The sequence below is a fragment of the Nomascus leucogenys genome, chromosome 3, assembly GCF_006542625.1.
Source record: "Nomascus leucogenys isolate Asia chromosome 3, Asia_NLE_v1, whole genome shotgun sequence".
Taxonomy (NCBI): Eukaryota; Metazoa; Chordata; class Mammalia; order Primates; family Hylobatidae; genus Nomascus; species Nomascus leucogenys.
The window spans coordinates 17,102,169-17,124,025 of record NC_044383.1 but is presented as its reverse complement, the minus strand read 5'-3'; the positions used below and the strand labels follow the sequence as shown (position 1 = coordinate 17,124,025).

The 21,857-nt window shown below is 38.1% G+C and overlaps 1 protein-coding gene and 1 pseudogene across 1 annotated transcript in view; one reads left to right on the top strand and one right to left on the bottom strand.

The window, feature by feature from the left end:
* The window catches only part of PNLIPRP3 (pancreatic lipase related protein 3), a 52,525-nt gene that overhangs the window by 1,041 nt on the left and 29,627 nt on the right, over positions 1-21,857 (top strand). The window contains exons 2-4 of the mRNA XM_003254988.2: positions 8,449-8,603; positions 14,847-14,966; positions 16,063-16,194. Of these exons, the coding sequence (XP_003255036.1) occupies positions 8,449-8,603; positions 14,847-14,966; positions 16,063-16,194 (407 nt within the window). The remainder of the gene's footprint in view (positions 1-8,448; positions 8,604-14,846; positions 14,967-16,062; positions 16,195-21,857) is intronic.
* Positions 11,204-11,809, bottom strand: LOC105739500 (annotated as a pseudogene).

The window sequence follows — 21,857 nt, the reverse complement described above, 5'->3', positions numbered from 1 at the left end:
TTCGACCACCGGTTTGAATTCTGAATCTTCCTGGGTTTTAGTCCTCGTTCTGCTGCTCGGTAGTTGCTTAACTTTCAACAAGTACTTAACCTTTCTAAGCCTCAGTTGATTCATCTGTAGAAACAGGACAGTAACCAAAATAAAATTATAGGGTTGTGCAAATTAAATAAGATGCAAGTTGACCATCTCTAATCCAAACATCTGAAATCTAAACTTCTTCAAAATCTGAAACATTTTGAGCACTAACATGATGCCACAAGCAGAATATTTCACATACAAATACTTGACACAAACTTTGTTTTATGCACAAAATTGTTAAAAGACTGTATAAAATTACCTTTAGCCTATATGTATAAGGTATATATGAAACATAAATGAATTTTGTGTTAAGACTTGGACCCTGTCCCCAAGATATCTTATTGTGTATATGCAAACATTCCAAAACCCAAAATCTGAAACACTTCTGGTCCAAGTGTTTTGGATAAGGGATACTCAACCTGCAATTCATGTAAAATGCTTGGCATGGGATTTGGGACGTATTATTAGTGAGCAATCAATAAACGTTTGCTCTTATGTACACAGATGAAGAAAACAAGACACAGAGAGAGATTCATTGTGCAACATCTTGGCACTAGCTGGTGGAATTGGCCAATCTTGACTTTGAGTTCAGTGTCTTTTAGTCCCTGACCTCCAGCTCTTCTCTATTGGATAAAAAATGAAGGAGATAGGACTATCGTTAGTTTTCATATTTTAAGAACTATATTCTATTTTGCATGATTCTCCTGCCCCAGGACAGTCCTAATTGAGTGTTGAAAGCACTTAGACTGGTAAAGGCAGAATTAAGAAATAGGCAGTTTGCCCTGATCTGCTGAGATGATATTTAAAGCCATGACTACAGACAAGATCATCAAGGGAGTGACTGCAGGTAGAGAAAGAAGATGGAACTACTGAGTCCTAGGACACTTCCTCATTAAGAAATCAGGAAGATGATGGCAAACTAGCAAAGAAGACTGCCGAGAAGTACTCAGTGAAGTGGTAGGAAACCTAGGAGAGTTAGCATCCTAGAAGTCAATTTAAGATGAAAGAAATAACAGCATGTTTGTGTGAGGCTAGGAATGATCCAGTAGAGAGGAGGAAAGTTGGTAAAGCAGGAAAAAGAGAAAGGAGTAATGTTGTGCCTTACCCCTCAGATGGAGTCTTAATAGGATGAAGGTTTGCCTTTGTGAGAAACAAAGACAGTTCATCTCTTGTGAATAGAATGAAGGCAAAATAGAAGGGCAGGTATCTGCAGGTAGCTGGATAGGCATGCTGGGAGCTTGTAAAAGTTCTCTTCTCTTTGTTTCTGGTTTCCTATTGAAATAGGAAACAGGGTCATCAGCCAAGAGGATTGGTGGGGATGAAAATGCTGGAGGTTTGAGAGGCAAGAAGAATGAAATAACCCAGGAACCTGGGAAAATGAAGGCCTAGGAAAATAGGATACGATGGCTGGGCAGCTTTAGGATCTGCTTTAATTTCATAACCACAAATTAAAAGTGAGATAGTACAGTATGTGATTTCCTCCAGGTGCATTCAGCTGCACAGGTGTAGACAGGAAATAGGTGAAGTGTGGGTTTAACCTGAGTTGTGGTTAAGCCAAGTGAAGCAAGAACAGGAGTGAAGTTCAAGGAGAGTACAGGGGTGTGGTTTTAATTAACTGTAGGATTTACACTGGATAAGAAGGGAATTGAGGAGAGAAATGACTGCCTAATAAGAAGTTATTTTAACAAAATACATACTTACGTAAAATTTAGATAATACATATATTTCTCCTACACACTACATATCTATTATACAGCTGCCATAAATTTAACAACTGAATCTACATTCATTTGTATTATTACCTATATCTCATCTATTAAATCTGTAACAGAGTCCATTGCCTTCAATCTTCTGGTACCTACCATTTATGCTAATGACTTCCAAATGTAATATCTCCAGCTAAACTTCTCCTTGGAATCCTAGTCTCATATACACAAGACAGCTCCACTTAGGTATCTAATTCATATAGAATCTACATATCCAAAACTGAACTCTCAATATCTACCCCCAAATCTGTTCATCTCAAAGTTTTCACAATTAATGGCCTTTCAGTGCTCTGGCCAAAATACCTTGCATCATCCTTGACTTTTCTTTCTGTCAAACCTCACTGCCAATCAGTCAGCACAACTCTTTGGATCCTCCTTCAAACTCCATGCAGAACCTGACCATTTGTAACCACCTCCATTGCTACCACCCTAGTCTTAGCCACCATTGAGTCTTATCTAGTTTGTTATAATAGTCTCCTAGCTGGCCTCTTCCTCTGCCTTGCCCAGAAGCTAACCCAAGTCGGTCCATGTCACTTTTCTGCTCAGAGCCCTCCAGTGGCTTCCTATCTCACTTCAGAGTAAAAGCCAGTGACCTACCAAGTACTACATGCTTTAGCCCTCTGTTACCTCCTAGCATTAACCCCTGCTACTCATCCACCTACCCCTATTCAAACTCCTGGGGGCCAGATGCATTACAAATGTTAGTTTTTTTTTATTATTTTAGAAACATGCTATGGTAAACATACTGTCTATAATACATAATTTCCAGAAAAATCTAGGACAGCACCCCATATTTAATCACGTGAATATTTATGTAGTAAAATACATGACTATGATCCCACATAATTTAATCTCATATTAAATGGGATAAAGACAACAAATAGCTTTAGGTCTGTTATTGCTGCCAAACTAGTTACTGCAAACTGGAAAACAAATAAATGAAGAAACCCAAAAGCAACTATTTTTCCCCAGAGATTTTTAGATTTTGAAATTGCAGAGTAAGACATTGTGGAGCTATGTCTTCTCCCTGTCTCCATTCCCTGGGCCCTAGTCCAGGGGCCTCCTAATTCCTCAGTCACAATAGGCTCTCTGCTTCCGTGCAGAGTCTTGTACTTTCCTTCCCTCTGTCTGGAATGCTGTCCCGCACATCTGCACATGGTTTGCTCCTCTCTCCCTCGGGTCTTGATGCAAATGCTACCCTGGACACCCTATTTGAACTGCAAACCCCTCCTCACCTAAACACACAAACACCCTCTTCCCTTCCCTGCTTTAGGTTCTTCCCAGCACCTGTCACTGTTTTAACATAGCCATTTTTAAAAAACTTATTCTTATCTATTGTCTGTCTCTACATCCCCTACTAGACTATATACTCCATGAGGGCTAGAATTGTTTTTTCCAATGCTGAATTCCAGTGCTAATAGCATCTGGCAAATAATAGGCACTCAAACAAACAAATATTTCTTGAATAGATTATCGAACCTACTTTCCAGCTTTTCTGTGTCTTTGGAAAAGCCTGCTCACAGTAAGATAGAGAAGTGACTCCTTTAGAAAGTGGAAATTAGGAAGATATGAACTAATATGCCAATTTACATGATTTCTTAACCAATTAACACTAGCTTCATGTAATGTGCTGTTTTTCAAATGTTTCTTTAAAGAATTCTTAGGCCAAAGGGGAAATAAAGCATTTCAACTAGAGAATATACTAAAATATAATGACTCAAGAACTGAAGAAACTAGAAAAAAATAAGTAAAGGTGAAGAAAGCATTTAAGTAATAAAAATAAAAGTAGAAGTGAATCATACAAACAGGAAAAATAGGATTCATAAACCTATGTGGCAGTTGCTTAATAAAACTAATGATGCCATGATGGCAAATTTAAATAAAGTGAAATAACCTCAGATGTGGGTGAAGTTAAAATGACTAGACTTTGCATAAATTTATGGTAAAAGAATTGAAATTCTAGATGAAAATCTTACTCCTTACACCAGAATAAATCCCAGGTGGGTAAACATTCAAAAGTAAAAGATAAAACATTAGAAAGAAGTATGAAAGAAAACAGTGTGTAATTGTTAACAGTCTTGGAGTGGCCAGGCACGGTGGCTCACGCCTGTAATCCCAGCACTTTGGGAGGCCGAGGCGGGCATATCCCCTGAGGCCAGGAGTTCGAGACCAGCTTGGCTAACATGGTGAAACCCTGTTTTTACTAAAAATACAAAAAATTAGCCAGGTGTGGAGGTGCACACCTGTAATCCTAGCTACTCGGGAGGCTGAAGCAGGAGAATTGCTTGAACCCTGGAAGCGGAGGTTGCAGTGAGCTGAGATCATGCCATTGCACTCCAGCTTGGGCAACAAGAGCAAAACTCCATCTCAAAAAAAAAGGCTTGGAGTGAGGAAGCCTTTTCTAAACAAAACAAAACCCCAAAGCCACTAAGTAAAAGCCTGATAATTTTGATTGCATAAATGCAAAACTTCTAAATGAAAAAAATAAAGTAAAACAAAAATATAGACAACAAATTTGAGTATATTTTCCAGATATCTGACTAAAAGGAAGCAAATTTCTCTACTCTTTGCAGAATTTTTACAAATAAATAACTAAAAACAAACTTTAGAAAAATATGCATAGGACACAAAGATCTCATCCACAAAAGAGATACAAATGGCCAGAAATGCACAAAAGGATATTCAAAGTTTCTGATAATTAAATAAATGCAAATTAAAATAACAACGGGTTTTCATTCTTGTAGAACACGTAAGGTTGTCATACTGGTAGTACTTATAGAAACTGAAATCTACATACCCTTCCATAGTATGTAGATTGTATTGTTGTTCCCCATATTGACTCTCCATCCTTTTAAGACCATTATACACATTCATCTTTGACCACATGACATAGAAGAGAGTATTCTAAGTCTAGACACCTTTAAGAGCCTTTGCATGGTTCCACAGTTGCATCCTTTTCTTCTGCCCCAAGAGACACGTGCTCAAAACAGAGCCTACTCATTTAGCTTGGATCCTGCAACGCAGAAGACTTGTAAATCAGAGCTAGGCCCAACCTAAAACCACTGCAGCCAAAGGATAACATGAGCAAGAAATAAACCTTAATTTTTGTAGGCCAATGAGATGTGGGGGGCTGTTTATTAACACAACATAACCTAGCAAAAGCTAGGCTATATCTCCCAATTCCACTTAGTGATAGAGTGACCAGCATAAGAGTTCAATTATTTTCCTGCCACAGATAGCAATACATTTCACTTAGATCATCACTTTTTCTAAGTCTTCATTTTTTCATTTTTTCATATGTATGACACATAAGGCTAAATCTATTTTTGGTATTTTTTATTAGCAGTAGTAAGACAAAAAGAAAGAACCAGACTGGGCATCATTTGGTAAAGAAGTACTCTTTCTCTCCTTTTGTGACTTTTTTATTACTATAAAGGTAATTCATATTTATTACAGAAAATTTGATAAAAAGTCAGGAAACAACAGGTGCTGGAGAGGATGTGGAGAAATAGGAACACTTTTACACAGTTGGTGGGACTGTAAACTAGTTCAACCATTGTGGAAGTCAGTGTGGCGATTCCTCAGGGATCTAGAATTAGAAATACCATTTGACCCAGCCATCCATTACTGGGTATATACCCAAAGGATTATAAATCATGCTGCTATAAAGACACATGCACACGTATGTTTATTGCGGCACTATTCACAATAGCAAAGACTTGGAACCAACCCAAATGTCCAACAAAAGTAGACTGGATTAAGAAAATGTGGCACATATACACCATGGAATACTATGCAGCCATAAAAAATGATGAGTTCATGTCCTTTATAGGGACATGGATGAAGCTGGAAACCATCATTCTTAGCAAATTATTGGAAGGACAAAAAACCAAACACCGCATGTTCTCACTCATAGGTGGGAATTGAACAATGAGAACACATGGACATAGGAAGGGGGACATCACACACTGGGGCCTGTTGTGGGGTCGGGGGAGGGGTGAGGGATAGCATTAGGAGATATACCTAATGTAAATGATGAATTAATGGGTGCTGCACACCAACATGGCACATGTATACATATGTAACAAACCTGCACATTGTGCACATGTACCCTAAAACTTAAAGTATAATTAAAAAAAAAAAAAGAAAAGAAAAACCACTGGGATTTACCATTAATATTTTGGTACACTTTCTTTGAATTTAATTTTTTTCCATTACAGATATTATTACAAATTTTCTATAAACGTTTTTAATGGCTGCATAATATTCCTCAATACCATAATTTTAAAACTGTATCCTTTTTTACTGGCCACTTAAGTTATTGACCCAATTTCAATATATTAATTTTATAGCAAACATTATTTTTACAGAACTATTAATCTTTCAATTTTTTCTTAAGTGGCTTTGATACCTCATAATGTTGCTCACTCTGCTTTATCACATCTATTTTCCTTTAACTTTACACTCTCTGTGAGTATTTCCTTATGGAAAAATGAGCACAGTGGCAGATAACCCTGGTAAGCGATAAACATAGAAAATAAGGACTAGTTATAAAAATCTTCATTTTAAAATCCATAGACTGAATAATGTAGCTGAGGACCTGGAGAAAAAAAAGCAACAGAATGCAAAAAATAAGGGCAACTGGGCATTCATGGGAAAACAGAAGTCTGTTTTAGAAAGCCATGATCCAACTATGATGTCACTGGTTCAAATTAGAAAAGGATCAGAATGGATTCCAGGCAGGAGAAATATTAAGAAGCTGCAATATAATAGGAATATATTGAAGAAGGCACATGTTCATTCTTCTAGGAAGAGAAAAAAGGCAACCAGAGAATATAGGAAAACACAAACAATACAAGAAAGGCATGATCCAAATATGGAGTAAACTACGATGACACTGATCCTGAGTAATTCAAATGTTAGGAAAGACAATTCATTTGAATCATCTCCTTTGAAGAGAATGAGTGTCTGAACAATGGAAGTGCAGAAAAGGAAATGTAATTATAGCATGCGAGTTGACTGAAGCCAAAAATATTTATCTAGTCATAATAATATAAATTCTGTTCATTGATTTTCAACTTTTTGGAGTCAGCCTGTAGACAAAACATGGAAGGATTAATTATGCTTATAGAGCAAAGTCTGAATATTATCAATCTTATAGTATGAAAGCAACATTATGAAGCTGACAGACCTTGGAAGCTGGAAGGGAGGAAGAGAGGGTGAGGCAGTACCACTAAAATTTTCCTCTTAGGAAACTGGGAGTCAAGTTCTAATATGATGTATGGATCAAAAAATAGAAGGTTACTATTTACATTTATAATAGAAGCCAATAAATGAGCCAAAAAAACCCCAAACAAACAAAAAACAAAACAGTGTTATTGAACGCGTTGGAGGAAGAGGTGAGACAAAGTGAAGAGTGGGAGTGCTGGGTTATTGAGCTGTTATCTCTCAGCTTCAAGCCTGCCCTTCTGGCTGAGCTTCACTGAGGCTGGAATGTGGCCAGTACCATCCGAACAAGTGTGGGATGATATCTCATGAAGGATTTGATTTACATTTCCATAGTGATTCATGATATTGAGCATCTTTCATATGGCTGTTGGCCATTTGTATGCTTTGCTTCTTAAGGAAAATGTCTGTTCTGGTCTTTGCCTATTTTTAAACTTAGTTATTTGCTTTTTTGCTATTAAGTTGTGTGAGTTCCTTAGGTATTTTTTACAGAAATAGAGAAAACGATCCTAAAGTTAATGTGGAACTACTGGAACTACAAAAGACTCCAAACAACAAAGCAATCTTAAGAAAGAAGAACAAAGCTGGAAGCAGCACACTTCCTGATTCAAAACTATACTTACTACAAAATTATATTAATTAAGACAGTGTGATACTGACATAAAAACAGACACATAAACAAATGGAACAGAGTAGAGTGTGCAGAAATACACCCATGTGTATATGGTCAACTAGTCTTTCACAAGGGTGCCAAGAATATACAATGAGGAAATGATTGTCTTATTCACCAAACGGTGTTGGGAAAATTGGATATCCACATACAAAAGAATAAAATTGAACCCTTATGCCATATACAAAATTATAAACCCATGTGTATATGGTCAGCTAGTCTTTGACAAGGGTGCCAAGGATATACAATGAGGAAATGATAGGCTTGTTCAACAAATGGTGTTGGGAATATTGGATATCCACATACAAAAGAATGAAATTGAACCCTTATCTTATGCCATACACAAAATTAACCTGGAATAAATCCTTAAATGTAAGACTTGAAATTATAAAACTCCTGTGAGAAAACATAGGAAAAATCTCCTTGTTGCTGGCTTTAGCAATGATTGTTTTGGAATATGACAACAAAAGCACAGGCAACAAAACAAACAAGTGGGATTGCATTAAACGAAAAAGCTTCTGCACAGTAAAGGAACTAGTCAACAAAATGAAAAGGCAACCCTATAGAATAGGAGAAAATATTTTCAAGCCATAAATCCAATAAGAGGTTAATTTCCAAAATTAAAGTCTACTTTAACTCATAGTGAGAAACACAGCCTCTCCCTAAGCCTGGTTCCTCTATTACTGACACTCCACCTTTCTGCTGCAGGAAAAGAAATTTGCTATGAAAGGTTAGGATGTTTCAAAGATGGTTTACCATGGACCAGGATTTTCTCAACAGAGTTGGTAGGTTTACCCTGGTCTCCAGAGAAGATAAACACTCGTTTCCTGCTCTACACTATACACAATCCCACTGCCTATCAGGTAAGCTAACTTGCAGCCTTCACACATGGATTATTCTAAAATATAAGATTTGCCTATAGATACAGAAGACATAGATATGGTAACCTATTCTGACATGTGCTATTGACTTAAAGGCAAACATTTCTTTTCAGTATTATGAGTCAGATTTTTTTCAATGTTATCTGTTCTATATTATCTGTTCTGATATATCTGATTTAAATATGAAGATTGCTCTTACATTATTTCATAACAGGTAAACTTGATATTATGTTCAGTCAATGTACTAACTGAGAACCTTCCATCTGTAAGACTGTGAATAAGCAACAATGCCTATTATCTATTGAATTGAATAAACAGAACAGTCTTGACTTTATTACAGTGGGAGAAATGACATATGCAAACAAATACCTTTCTTGCAACACAAGTTATGATCTGTGATGTAAGATGCAATTGAAAGACTGGGAACAAAGTGAAAAAGAGCCCACCTTGAGGTCAGGGACGGAACCAGGTAACATTTTGAGGAGGACGTGTATTTGAGGTGTATCCTGCAGGATGGGCAAGGTGCTCACAAGCAGAGATAAGCAGGGTAATGGCAAAGGAAGTGGCATGAACATAAAGGAGAGAAACCACAGGCCCGTCTGATGAATGACGTGTTGGGTTAGTCTGTGGGCAGAGAAGGAGTCTTCAAAAGCAAGGTTAGCTAGAAAAGTAGTTGAGGAACAAATTGTATAGTTCCTTCCTGTGGAGTTTGTACTTCATCCTGTAAGCCATGAGGCCCCATTGAGAGCTTTTCAGAGATGCTTTAGGGCATTTACTCTGGCTGCTGTTGCTCTCTTGTCTGAAGCTGGAAGAGACTAGAGGTGACTATGAGACCATTTAGAACTGTGCTGTCCAACATAGTAGCCACTAGCCACATGTGACTATTAACATTATAATTAAATAAAATTAAAAACTCAATTCATTAGCCACACCAGCCACAGTTCAAGTGCTCAATAGCCACTTGTGGCTAGTGGCTACCGTACTGGACAGTACAGATATAGAATATTTCCATCATCACAGAAAGGTCCATTAGACAATGTTAAATAGAAAGCTATAGTGCAGTTTGGATCACACATGGGAAACAGCCTGAACTGCAGTAATGAAAGTGAGTATGATAATAGAAAATCAACATGATAAACATCATAAACCAGTCTGAGATTTCACACGTAAATGATTGAGAAAATGATAACCCCCTTATCGGAAAAATTGAGGATAAAAGAGAAGGAGTTAGATTCTGGACAGGTGAGGCTTGAGGAGGCTGTTGGAGATGTTAGTCTAACAGTGAAGCTGCCTGCTCCAGCCCGGAGCTGGATAAAAAGATTCAAAAGTCTTCTGGCTGGAGTTGAAAATTGAAACCCAAAGAGTACATGAAATCTCAGAAGCAGGGAAACGAGAGCAGGACTAGGAGTGGTTGGAGGATCTATATTTAGGGAGCAGGAAAAAAGGGGGGCCAGAGGAGATCATTTCCAGTCTTTACCTGAATCTGTAACCTCGGGGCTTACTTTCCATCAGGCCCATCACATACTGCTGGGCCTTGCCAGCCAAGACAGCGCTCTCCTATGCCTTCCTACCATACAAATATGGTCCGATTTGTAGCTGTCTACTCACCAGACACACATACATATGTACACATTACTCTTTACTGAAATCTGCCAGCCATCTGTAGATAAGTATTTCCCTAAATAATGTTCTTCACATCTTCTCCACTTCCCACCATTTGGAAAGAATCATGTGTAATTAAACCAGATCTGTACCTGAATTTTGCAATTGATAGAAGCCTGATTGTTTGCTATTAAAGTGTTTTTCAACAACCAAGATATAGGATAAATCAAGGTATGTACTTAAAACAAGGATTTCCACAGGCCTGACCCATATGCTATATGAGTTTGACCAATTCTGTAGATGTGGCTGTCTCTAGAACAAGGAAAAAAAGTTCTTACTATGGGTGTAGAGACACTTATAAAGAAACATTCCTCAAAAGTTTGAGTGTTATAATTATCAAGAAGTAAAGAGAGGAATATTACTTAGCTTTAAAAAGAAGTGAAATGCCAATACATAATATAACATGGATGACCCTTCAAAACATTTTGCTAATAAGCCAGACACAAAAGGACAAATCATCTATGGTTTCATTTATAGGAGATACCTGGAGCAGGTAATGGAGAGTTCCTGTTTAATGGGGACAGAATTTTAGTTTGGGGTGATGAAACAGTTCTGGAGAAAGATGTAGTGACAGCTGCATGACAATGTGAATGACTTAATGCCACTGAGTTTGCACTTTAAAATGGTTAAAATGTTGATTTTAATGTTTTGTATATTTTAACTTTGTTTGCGTTTTCATTTTAAAAATGTTTGGAAATATGTACAACTTTCATACAGTTTCAGGGTGCTCCAGACACCCGTGGCCACTTCATGTAAACCACTGACTATTTCTAGAGCACTTTGAGAGACTACAATATGATCATGATCAAATTTTGTAATTAAACCTAATGAGGGCAACAGACACTTCTCAAATAAGAAATGTGTCAATTACAGAACTCCCCTACTCTAAGTATTCACAAGGAGACAGATAAACAGTTTCTTTATTCCTCTTCCTCCTCCTCCTCTTCCTCCTCCTCCTCCTATTCTTCCCGTCTTCTTCATCTTCCTCTTCCACCTTTTTCCGGATAACTTTAGCAGGACCCTTTGCGCCATCAAACTTTACTTTCGACTTATAGTCAGCAACATCCTTCTCATACTTCTTCAGCTTTGCCACCTTAGTGATGTAAGGCTGCTTTTTCGCTGTCATTTAAGTTATTCCACATCTCACCCAGCTTTTTTGCCACGTCTCCAACAGAGATGCCAGGGTTTGTGGGTTTGATCTAGGTGCAGAATTCTGAACACAACAGGAAGAATCCAGACGGTGGCCTTTTGGGGGCGTTAGGATCCTTCTTCCTGCCTCCCTTAGCTGGTCCATAATCCTTCATTTCCCGATCATAGCGCACTTTAATCGCCTTTGCCATTTCATCAAATTTAGATTTCTCTTTTCCGGACATTATCTTCCACCTCTCTGAGCACTTCTTGGAAAATTCTGCAAAATTGACAGCGACCTCTGGGCTTTTCTTCTTATGTTCTTCTCTGCACGTCTGCACAAAGAAGGCATAAGCAGACATCTTGCCCTTTGGTTTCTGGGGGTCACCTTTAGCCATCCTGACTGTATTGTTTGCTAGTAGATTAACTTTTTTTAAAGTGAAGAGAATCTATGTTGAATACAAGTATTTGGGGGCACCTTCTCTGCCTTTTAGGATGTTCAGGGCATATTTATCCACTTAGAACTAACTCTACTCCCTGATCTTCACTCTTAGGACTCATCAGGCTCATTGATCCTTTTATCCTTTTATATAAGTGGCCATGCACTTGAATTCTGTGGGGCACGGTCAGTAAAACAGAAGGTGATACAGACAGCGTTTAGGTGAAGCTGGGTCCTATTGCCAATGAAGAGAAAATTGGAAAACGAAGTACTTCCCTAAATAATGTTCTTCACACCTTCCCCACTTCCCTCCATCTGGAAAGAATCATGTGTAATTAAATCAGATATGTATCTGAATTTTGTAATGGATGGAAGCCTATTGTTTGCTGTTAAAGTGTTTTTCTAACAACTGTGATATAGGATGAGTCAAGGTGTGTAATTAAAATAAGGATTTCCACAGGCCTGACTCATATGCTATATGAATTGGACTCATTTATAAACAAATCAGAAATTAACTCTACACAGTTAACATACTCTCTTCTCCAAGTGAGGAATTGTCAAAGGTAAATGTGGTGTGGTATAAACTTGGTCTTCTGGAAATCACAGGTCTTTACAGTTACCTTTCTGTAAGAATAAAACCAACCTACTTCCCCCATGAATCCATGACACCTTAACCTAGAGTGACTTATACAGTCACTGGTGGTGATGGACATGTTGCACACTTCCGGTAGTTTCTGTGTCTGCAGCTTTAGTCAAGGATAGAACATACCTAGCTGGTAACTATTTTTTACTTGCCAGAGATGATATCACTGGAAATGTAGTCATCAGAATGTATTGATCGCGTACCTATTATGCTTCATGTCTACTCAGTCAAAGACTGCTAAAAGGCCTAGATAAACCTTGATACTTTAATTCACCCTTCCTCTTGATAACCTGTTCTGTACAATATTGACATCATTTCCTGGTTTCTATCCTTGTGGCAGCAGAATCTAAGCTGTCTTCTTTTGATCCCATGATACTGTATGGAGTTGCCCACGTTTATGTTGAAAAGCTACTTTAGAGGGTTGTGCCAGAGTGAATGTGAAGTGAACGAAGGTGTTTTCTCCACCTGTTCTCCTTGATTAAACTCCTCAGTGATCTCAGACAAGATCACCCATATCAGCATACCTGGATGGAAAACAGATGGCACATAGCAGGGAGACATGTGCAATGTATGATGTGAATAAACTCCTTTTTACGCTAGCATGACAACAGATGCTCAGACCCCACAGTGCCTGTCAGAATGCCACTTGGAGGTTTCTCAAACTATTCTCAGGTTCAGAAAAGAATAAACGAATTTTTTCGGACTAAATTCCCTCCAGAAGGTTTTTCAGATGTAGAAACGGGACTATCGTAGGTGTTTGAGGCACTCCGGCTGGGCCTAAGAGCGTTGAAATGAGTGAGCATCTGGATTATCTTAGAGACGTAGATGGAATCATGTTTTTGTACTTGGATTGGATTATTTAGCAGAAAAATGCTTCCTAGAAGGCCTGAAGACAATTGATTTTATTGCCCATTTCAGCAAATCCTACATCTGGTTTGGGCCCTGTCAGCAGAGAACACTGTAATCAGAACATCACTTGAGAGCCCAGTGGCTAAGCACCTAACTTCAAAGGCCATGTGGGTTTGAACCCTGGCTCCAGGATTCATTCGCTGCAGTACTTTTTGGCAAGTTACTTGGCCCCTCAGAGTCCCCTTTTCTAATTTTTAAAATTAGTGCCTACCTCACAGTGTTGTGAGAGTTAAATGAGCTACTCTATAAAGTGCTTAGAACAATGTCTGGCAAATAGACAGATAGGAGTGTTAGCTATTATAATTACTGAGCAAGCCAACTTATGACTCATAACCATTAGCTTACAATCTTGGAGACACTTTACCTAGCCAGCAAATTGTATGATTAATTGCATTACTATTAAACACAGGTAGCCAGAAATAGGCTGTTTGTTTGAATTTCATAAATATCTAAATGTGTTGCTTCCAGGTTATAGGATTCACCACTGTCAGACTTGCTATTTGCTGATTTAAGTATTCATTTTTTCCAATAGAATCACTTATACTTATGCCTTTTATTATTTTAAATAACAAAATCACTTAAATTTATAGTCTCCTAAAGTCTTTGAGAGTTTTGTTATTAAGGCAATCCAACAAAATACAAGAAATACAAAAGAATATTTGACATAATCATATAAAATTATCTCCAATATGCTGGTGTATTTCATGTGACGAGACTCTAACCTCAATTCCTTACTTATAAAGTGGGGTGGACAACCTCCATTTTTGCCATGTTTTTGGCATGCTTCTAGGCATGTTTTAATTCTCATGAATTACACTGATCACTGAGAAATGTTATACAAAAATAAGGTTTACTGAAATTATGATTTAAACTTCCCAACATTGTCTTGCAAACATTACTTTAAAAATCAAAGATGTTTCTTTCCTTGTGTTGAATTTGTATACTGCATTTTATAATGCATTAGCTTTTTGAGCTAGATGTGGTGGCTCGTGCCTATCATCCCAGCGACTTGGGAGGCTGAGGTAGGAAGATCACTTGAGGCCAGGAGTTCAAGATCACCCTAGGCAACATAGTGAGACCCTGTCTGTAAAAAAATTGTTTAAAATTAGCCATGTGTGGTGTCATGGGTCTGTAATCCAACTACTCAGGAGGCTGAGGCGGCCAGATGGCTTGAGCCCAGGAGTTTGCAACTGCAGTGCGTTATGATGGAGTCATTGCACTTCAGCCTGGGCAACACAGTGAGACCCTGTCTCTAAATAATAATAATAATAATTTTTGGTACTTTTATAATATGTAGCAGTAACTATTTAGTAAAAATATATTAAAGAAGGTTGCTAAAAATCAAATTTAGTGAAAGACTTTCGAGCAGATTTAGAATAGGTCTACTAACTATTAAATAATTTTTAATTATTATTTTTCCTTAATCTCTTTCTGCTTGAAACAGGAGATCAGTGCGGTTAATTCTTCGACTATCCAAGCCTCATATTTTGGAACAGACAAGATCACCCGTATCAACATAGCTGGATGGAAAACAGATGGCAAATGGCAGAGAGACATGTGCAATGTATGACATGAATAAGCTCCTTTTTACACTAGCATGGGAGCTTTACGTTTAACATGAATGTAATTTGCAAGGTATTGATGTATATTCATGGAAATCTTCCATTCAGTTATCCACAATTATCCGTGTTCCAGGGTCTCAAATGAGTTATCCATTTCCCGTTTATTTTTATTATAAATTGCACAGATTACAAGGGAAGCAAATTTGTATAATCACTCTTGAATAAATTCTTCTCTTGACAGAAGATTAAATGGTATGATCAATTTCTCATTTAATTTAAGAAAAACAATTTCCAAGTTAACTCCATGAAATTAATCTTTCTCTCCTATACTTAAGATTAATAGACTTCTAACATCATAAGCAATTAAATATTTATAAGGCCATATAATGAAGATAACATTAGTACCTATCTCACTGAGTGAGAATTAAATTTATATGTATAAATATATATATTCAGTATATATAAAATACATATATATAAATTTAATTCTCAGTGAGATAGGTACTAATGCATAGGTGCTAATTACTATGTGTGTGTGTGTGTGTGTGTGTGTGTGTGTGTGTGTATGGGTTAGGACATATATATATAGGTTAGGACAGAGCTTAGCCTGTAGTAGGTTCTCTATTAACACCTACGTATTACTCCATTTTCATACTGCTATAAAGAACTGCCCTAGACTGGGTAACTTATAAAGGAAGGAGGTTTAATTGACTCACAGTTCAGCGTAGCTGGGGAGGCCTCAGGAAACTTACAATCATGGCGGAAGGCACCGCTTCACTAGGCAGCAGGAAGGAGAAGTGCCAAATAAAGGGGAAGAGTCCCTTATAAAACCATCAGATCTCATGAGAACTCACTATCACGAAAACAGCACGGGGGAACCGCCCCCATGATTCAATTACCTCCACCTGGTCTCTCCTTTGACACGTGCAGATTATGGGGATAATGGGGATTACAATTTAAGATGAAATTTGGGTGGGAACACAATGTCTAACCATATCAACCTACTAGTATAATTTCTTATTATGGAATCAAGTGTTGAGACACGTCGCTTTCCTTGAACACTTATTTATTTAATATTTATATGAATCTTTGTGCCAGGTGTTGCTACAGCTGGAAGATATAAACTGCATTAATTTAGATTGGATCAACGGTTCACGGGAATACATCCATGCTGTAAACAATCTCCGTGTTGTTGGTGCTGAGGTGGCTTATTTTATTGATGTTCTCGTGGTAAGAACAGTTGATTTTTTTAAATTACACTGAATTGGTTTTGGATATTAACACTCAGAAGTTGGGACAATTTAATGTCTTTTTTTATTGGCTTAGACAAGTACTGAATGTGTGAAATAATAAGCATTTTTACATGGCAGACAAAAAAGGAAGTTTCTTCGTAGTAAAGAGTCTGTGGTTATTTGAAGCACCACTAGGTGGCAGTGTGTCTACACAGGCTCATCACTAAAAACTGCCCCCGCAAGGTCACTGCCCTGGTCAGCACGTTGGACCATCTCAATCAGTTTCATCATATTGTAAATCTATCCTTCGAACTATAAATGGTTATCATCTTTCAAATATTATTTGTTTAGAATATGACATGTATTTTCACACAAAAAGAGGGTTCTGTGCCTGTGGATTAGTTAGGTCTGTAGGCCAGTCCAGACACAACTATTTAACCCACATATTCTCTAAAAGAATAAAATAGACCTTGCCATTTATTAGGCCTATACTCTGCGACATTCACGAATCTCCAAATGCTTTCCAAAAAGTAATTTCCCACCTCAAAATGCAGTGTAGTAAAATCTAAAGATGCATAATCCTTTCAGATTTTTAAGGAGGGTTCATTCATTCATACAACAAATATATATTTCACTCTGCACTTACTGTGGGCTGGGCATGGAAGATATGACTTGTAAGTAAGACAGTGTTTCTGCTGTGACAAAATGTACACTCTAGTAGGCAATGGAGGCACACACAGAAACAAATGAACAAGAAAATGTCAGTTGGTGACAAGTAACGGGTGAAGAAAATGCAAGGCAGTAGAATGAAGAATGGCAGGAGCAGAAACAAATTGTATGAGCAACCAGGTTAGGTGATATTTGAACATTGACCACTGTCAGTAAACATCCTGAAGAAGGAATTAGGGATCCAAAGACTCATTTATGCCCCAACACTTCTCTATCTTCCCTTTCCACTCTGTCAGGGAAGACTAAGGTAAAAGATCTTTAGAGAAAGTCTTTGTGTACAAAGGATGAAATCAGATTCATCTTCATCTTCTCTTTAGAAAAAAAAAAAGCCAGCTGTAAGCTTTTGTGAGTTTCTTTATTGACCTTAGGGCCTGAGCTGTGGGCTTTCCTATGTCCAGTAAATAAATAATAGTGGTTCATAGGAAGCTGACAGGAGATGTTTGCAGAACTGAAGGGAAAAATGTTTGTTGAATTCAATGTTCATTGAATTGAATAGGCCACCTTGAAGTGGGAAAAGGGTTTAGTTAGGGTGAGTGGGCTCCAGGGCCTCTGGGGATAATTCAGGATTCAAGCTTAAAGAAGGAGCAGCTAAAGGAACAGCTGAGTCTCTTCTCCACCTCTCTTTCTGTCATCTCATCACAAGTTACTAGGCCACCACAATTCACCACCTGGACTGGTTCCGGGGCAAGCAGGTGCTTGGGAATGGGGTAGGAAGATGGGGAAGAAGGAGAGGAATGAAGGGGATAAGGGCTGAGAATGATCTCAAATACCAACCTATATAAGGAGATAGGAAAGAAAATAGACATTTAAAATAGTGGCAACAGTCGGCCAGGCGTGGTGGCTCATGCCTGTAATCCCAGCACTTTGGGAGGCCGAGGCGAGCAGATCACAAGGTCAGGAGATGGAGACCATCCTGGCTAACACAGTGAAACCCCGTTTCTACTAAAAATACAAAAAATTAGCCGGGCATGGTGGCGGGTGCCTGTAGTCCCAGCTACACGGGAGGCTGAGGCAGGAGAATGGTGTGAACCCAGGAGGTGGAGCTTGCAGTGAGCAGAGATGGTGCCACTGCACTCCAGCCTGGGTGAGAGTGCGAGACTCCGTTTCAAAAAAAAAAAAAAAATAGTGGCAACAGTAGAGGAAGGGATGTCCTAATGACCATGTAACATTCATTGGCAGTTATTCACATATGTAAATGAGAGAGAAAATATTCTTTGTTCCGTGACTTATAAAACTGTCATAACTGGTGGAAAAAATGGAACATTTGATCAAATGAAAAATGTATGCAAGTAAAATCAGTTTCTTGATTTTTGTGATAATTATGAGAGCCTGAAACTTAGGTGAAACTAAAAATGCTTGCTCAGGAGTGACATTATTAAGATAATAGAATAGGGATACCTAGATCCTTCTTTCTCCAACAAGCACACTGAGTCAACAATAACAGACAAATTTTCTTCGTGAGAAATTAAGAAACTAGTTCAGAGGCTCTTACACCCTGGGTAAATATAAAACCAGCTACAATGAAGGCCAGAGGAAAATCTGACATACCTTCTTGTCTTAACTTCTACCCCTGACCCAGCACCATATGATCTGAAGGAAACTCCTAGCTTCCCGCTTCACCCTGTGAACGGAAAAAGTGGGACTTCATACCCAATGTTTCAGCTTTTCTGCGGGCTGCTTAGGGTAATCACTTCAATCTCACACGTCTTGGAGCATTGATAGAACCCAGAATATTTTAGTATCTAGGGGCCAATGAGAACAAAGATGGGAAGAAAGATGGCATTCAAGCAGTCACTATAGCCCCTTCCCCTAGCTCAGTGCAGACAAAGTGATTGAGTAGAATACCTTAGATTCCATGTTCTCTTTGGGAGGAAAAGAGTTAGACTGCAAATCAAAAGTTCCAACTTTTCCAGGGGCTGCCTGAGAGACTGATTTCTGTCTTGACTCTCTTGGAAGTGCTGATGGCACTCAGCTTACCCTAGATGCTTGAGGGCTGCTAAGAATGAAGATAGTGGTTTTGACCAGCACAAAGTTTTGACAGGTGCCCAGAATTGTTGGCTAGGCTGATTGGTGAGAGTCTTCTCCCACAAAGAACAATCCATGAACACCCTCGCAGAGGTGGCTATTTTTTCTAATGTGCAAATACCAACATAAAGAGTCAAGGAAAATGAAGAAACAATATATACCAAAGAAACAGATTCATCTCCAGAAACTAACCCTAATGAAACAGAGATATATGATTTAACTGACAGAGAATTCAAACTAACCATTATAAAAATGTTAAATGAGGTCAGGAGAATATTGCATGAACAAAGTGACAATTTCAACAAGAAGATTAAAAAAATATGAAAAGTACCAAACAAATCTTGGAGCAAAATAATATAATAATTGAAGGCTGGGCATGGTGGCCCATGCCTGTAATCACAGCACTTTGGGAGGCCAAGGCAGGCAGATCACTTGACGTCAGGAAGTCGAGACAAACCTGGCCAACATGGTGAAACCCCGTCTGTACTAAAAATACAAAAAATTAGCTGGTCATGAAGGCGTGCACCTGTAATCCCAGCTACATGGGAGGCTAAGGCATAAGAATCGCTTGAACCTGGGAGGCGGAGGTTGCAGTGAGCTGAGATGGTGCCACTGCACTCCAGCCTGGGTAACAGACTGCACTCCAGCCTGGGCAGCAGAATGAGACTCCATCAAAAAAACAAATAAAATGAAAGAGGAAGGAAGGAAGGAAGGAGAGAGAGAGAGAAGGAAGGAAGGAAGGAAGGAGGAAGTGAGGGGAGAGGGAGGGAGGGAGGGAATGAAAGAAAGAAAGAAAAAGAAAGAAGAAAGAAAAGAAATAGACAGAAAGAGAGACAGTATGTGGAAATATAAAACTCTCTGGTAAAGGTAAACATATAGACAAATACAGAATACTGTAACGTGTGTGTAAACTACTTTTAATTCTAGTATAAAGTTAAAAGACAAAAGTATTAAGAATACTTAATACTTACAAAAATATGTTAATGGATACACAATAAAAAAGATGTAATTATGACATCAATAACATGAAGGATGTGATGTGAAGGAGTAAAAGTGTAAACTTTGGGGTATGTGATTGAAATTAAGTTGTTATCTCCTTAAAATACACTATTATACTATTATAACTGTAAGATATTTTATGTAAACCCTATGGTAGTCACAAAGAAAGTACCTATAGAAAATACATGAAAGATTTAAAAAAGCTATCAAAGTAGATTAATATAAAAAATCAACAAAACACAAAGGAAGACAACAAGAGAGGAAAAGAGGAACAAAGGAACTACAAGACAGAAAGGTAGGAAACAATTGTTTAAAATGGTAATAGTGCTCAGATGTGGTGGCTCATGCCTGTAATCCCAGCACTTTGGGAAGCTGACGTGGGAGGATCACTTGAGGCCTGGAGTTCAACACAAGCCTGGGCAACATAGTGAGACCCTATCTCTATAAAAAGGTGTTTTGTTTTGTTTTGTTTTAGGACTGGGTGCAGTGGCCCACACCTGTAATCCCAGCAATTTGTGAGACTGAGGCAGGCAGATCACTTGAGGTCAGGAGTTCAAGACCAGCCTGGCCAACAGGGTGAAATCCCATCTCTACTGAAAATACAAAAATTAGCTGGCCATGGTGGTGGGTGCCTGTAATCCCACCTACTCAGGAGGCTAAGGCAGGACAGTTGCTTGAACCTGGGAGGCAGAGGTTGCAGTGAGCCAAGATTGTGCCATTACACTCCAGCCTTGGCAATAGAGCAAGATTCCATCTCAAAAAAAAAAAAAAAATTCTAATTAGCTGGACATGGTAGCATGCACCTGTAGTCCTAGATATTCAGGAGGCTGAGGCAGGAGGATTTTTTGAGTCCAAAGGTTTGAGGGTACACTGAGCTGTGATAATGATCTTGCCACTGCACTCCAGCCTGGCTGGCAGAGCAAGACCCTGTCTCAAAACAAGACAAAACAAACAAAAAACAATAGTAAGTTCTTTTCCATCAATAATACTTTAAATGTAAATGCATTAAACTCTCTAATCAAAAGATATAGAGTGATTGAATAGATAGTTTTGAAAAGATTTAACTACATGCTGTCTACAAGAGATTCATTTTATATTTTGGAGACACATAGGTTTAAAGTGAAGACATGGAAAAGAATAATCAATGCGAATGGTAACCATAAGAAAACAAATGACTGTACTTGTATCTGACAAAATAGACTTTATGTCAGAAAGTATCACAAGTGACAAAGGTCATTATATAATGGTAAAGGAATCAATTCACCAGGAATATATAATAATTATAAATATATATGCACCCAACACCAGAATACCTAAATATATAAAGCAAACATTGACAGAATGGAAGGGAGAAATACACACCAGTGAAATAATAGTAGGAGCCTTCATTATCTGATTTTCAATAATGGGTCAATCACCAAGATGGAAAACAAATAAGAAGAAAACTTATTTGAACAACAACTTCAACAACACTATAGACCAAATGGACCTAACACATGTGCATAGAATATTTCACCCAACAACAGCAGAATACACTTTCGTCTCAGGTACACACAGAACCTTCTCCAGGATAGATCACAAGTGAGGTCAGAACAAAATCTTAGCCAACTCAAGAAGATTGCAGTCATACCAAGTATCTTTCTTAACCACAGTAGAATGAAACTAGAAATCAATAGCAAAAGGAAAACTGGAAAATACACAAATATGTGCAAATTAAACAGAAAACTTTTAAACAACCAATGGGTTAAAGAATAAATCAAAAGAGAAATTATAAAATACCATGAGACAAATGAAAACAAAAATGCAACATGCCAAAACCTATGGGATTCAGCAAAAGCAGACTAAGAAGGAAGTTTATAGTGATAAACACCTGAATTTAAAAAGAAAAAAGCTCTCCATTCAACCACC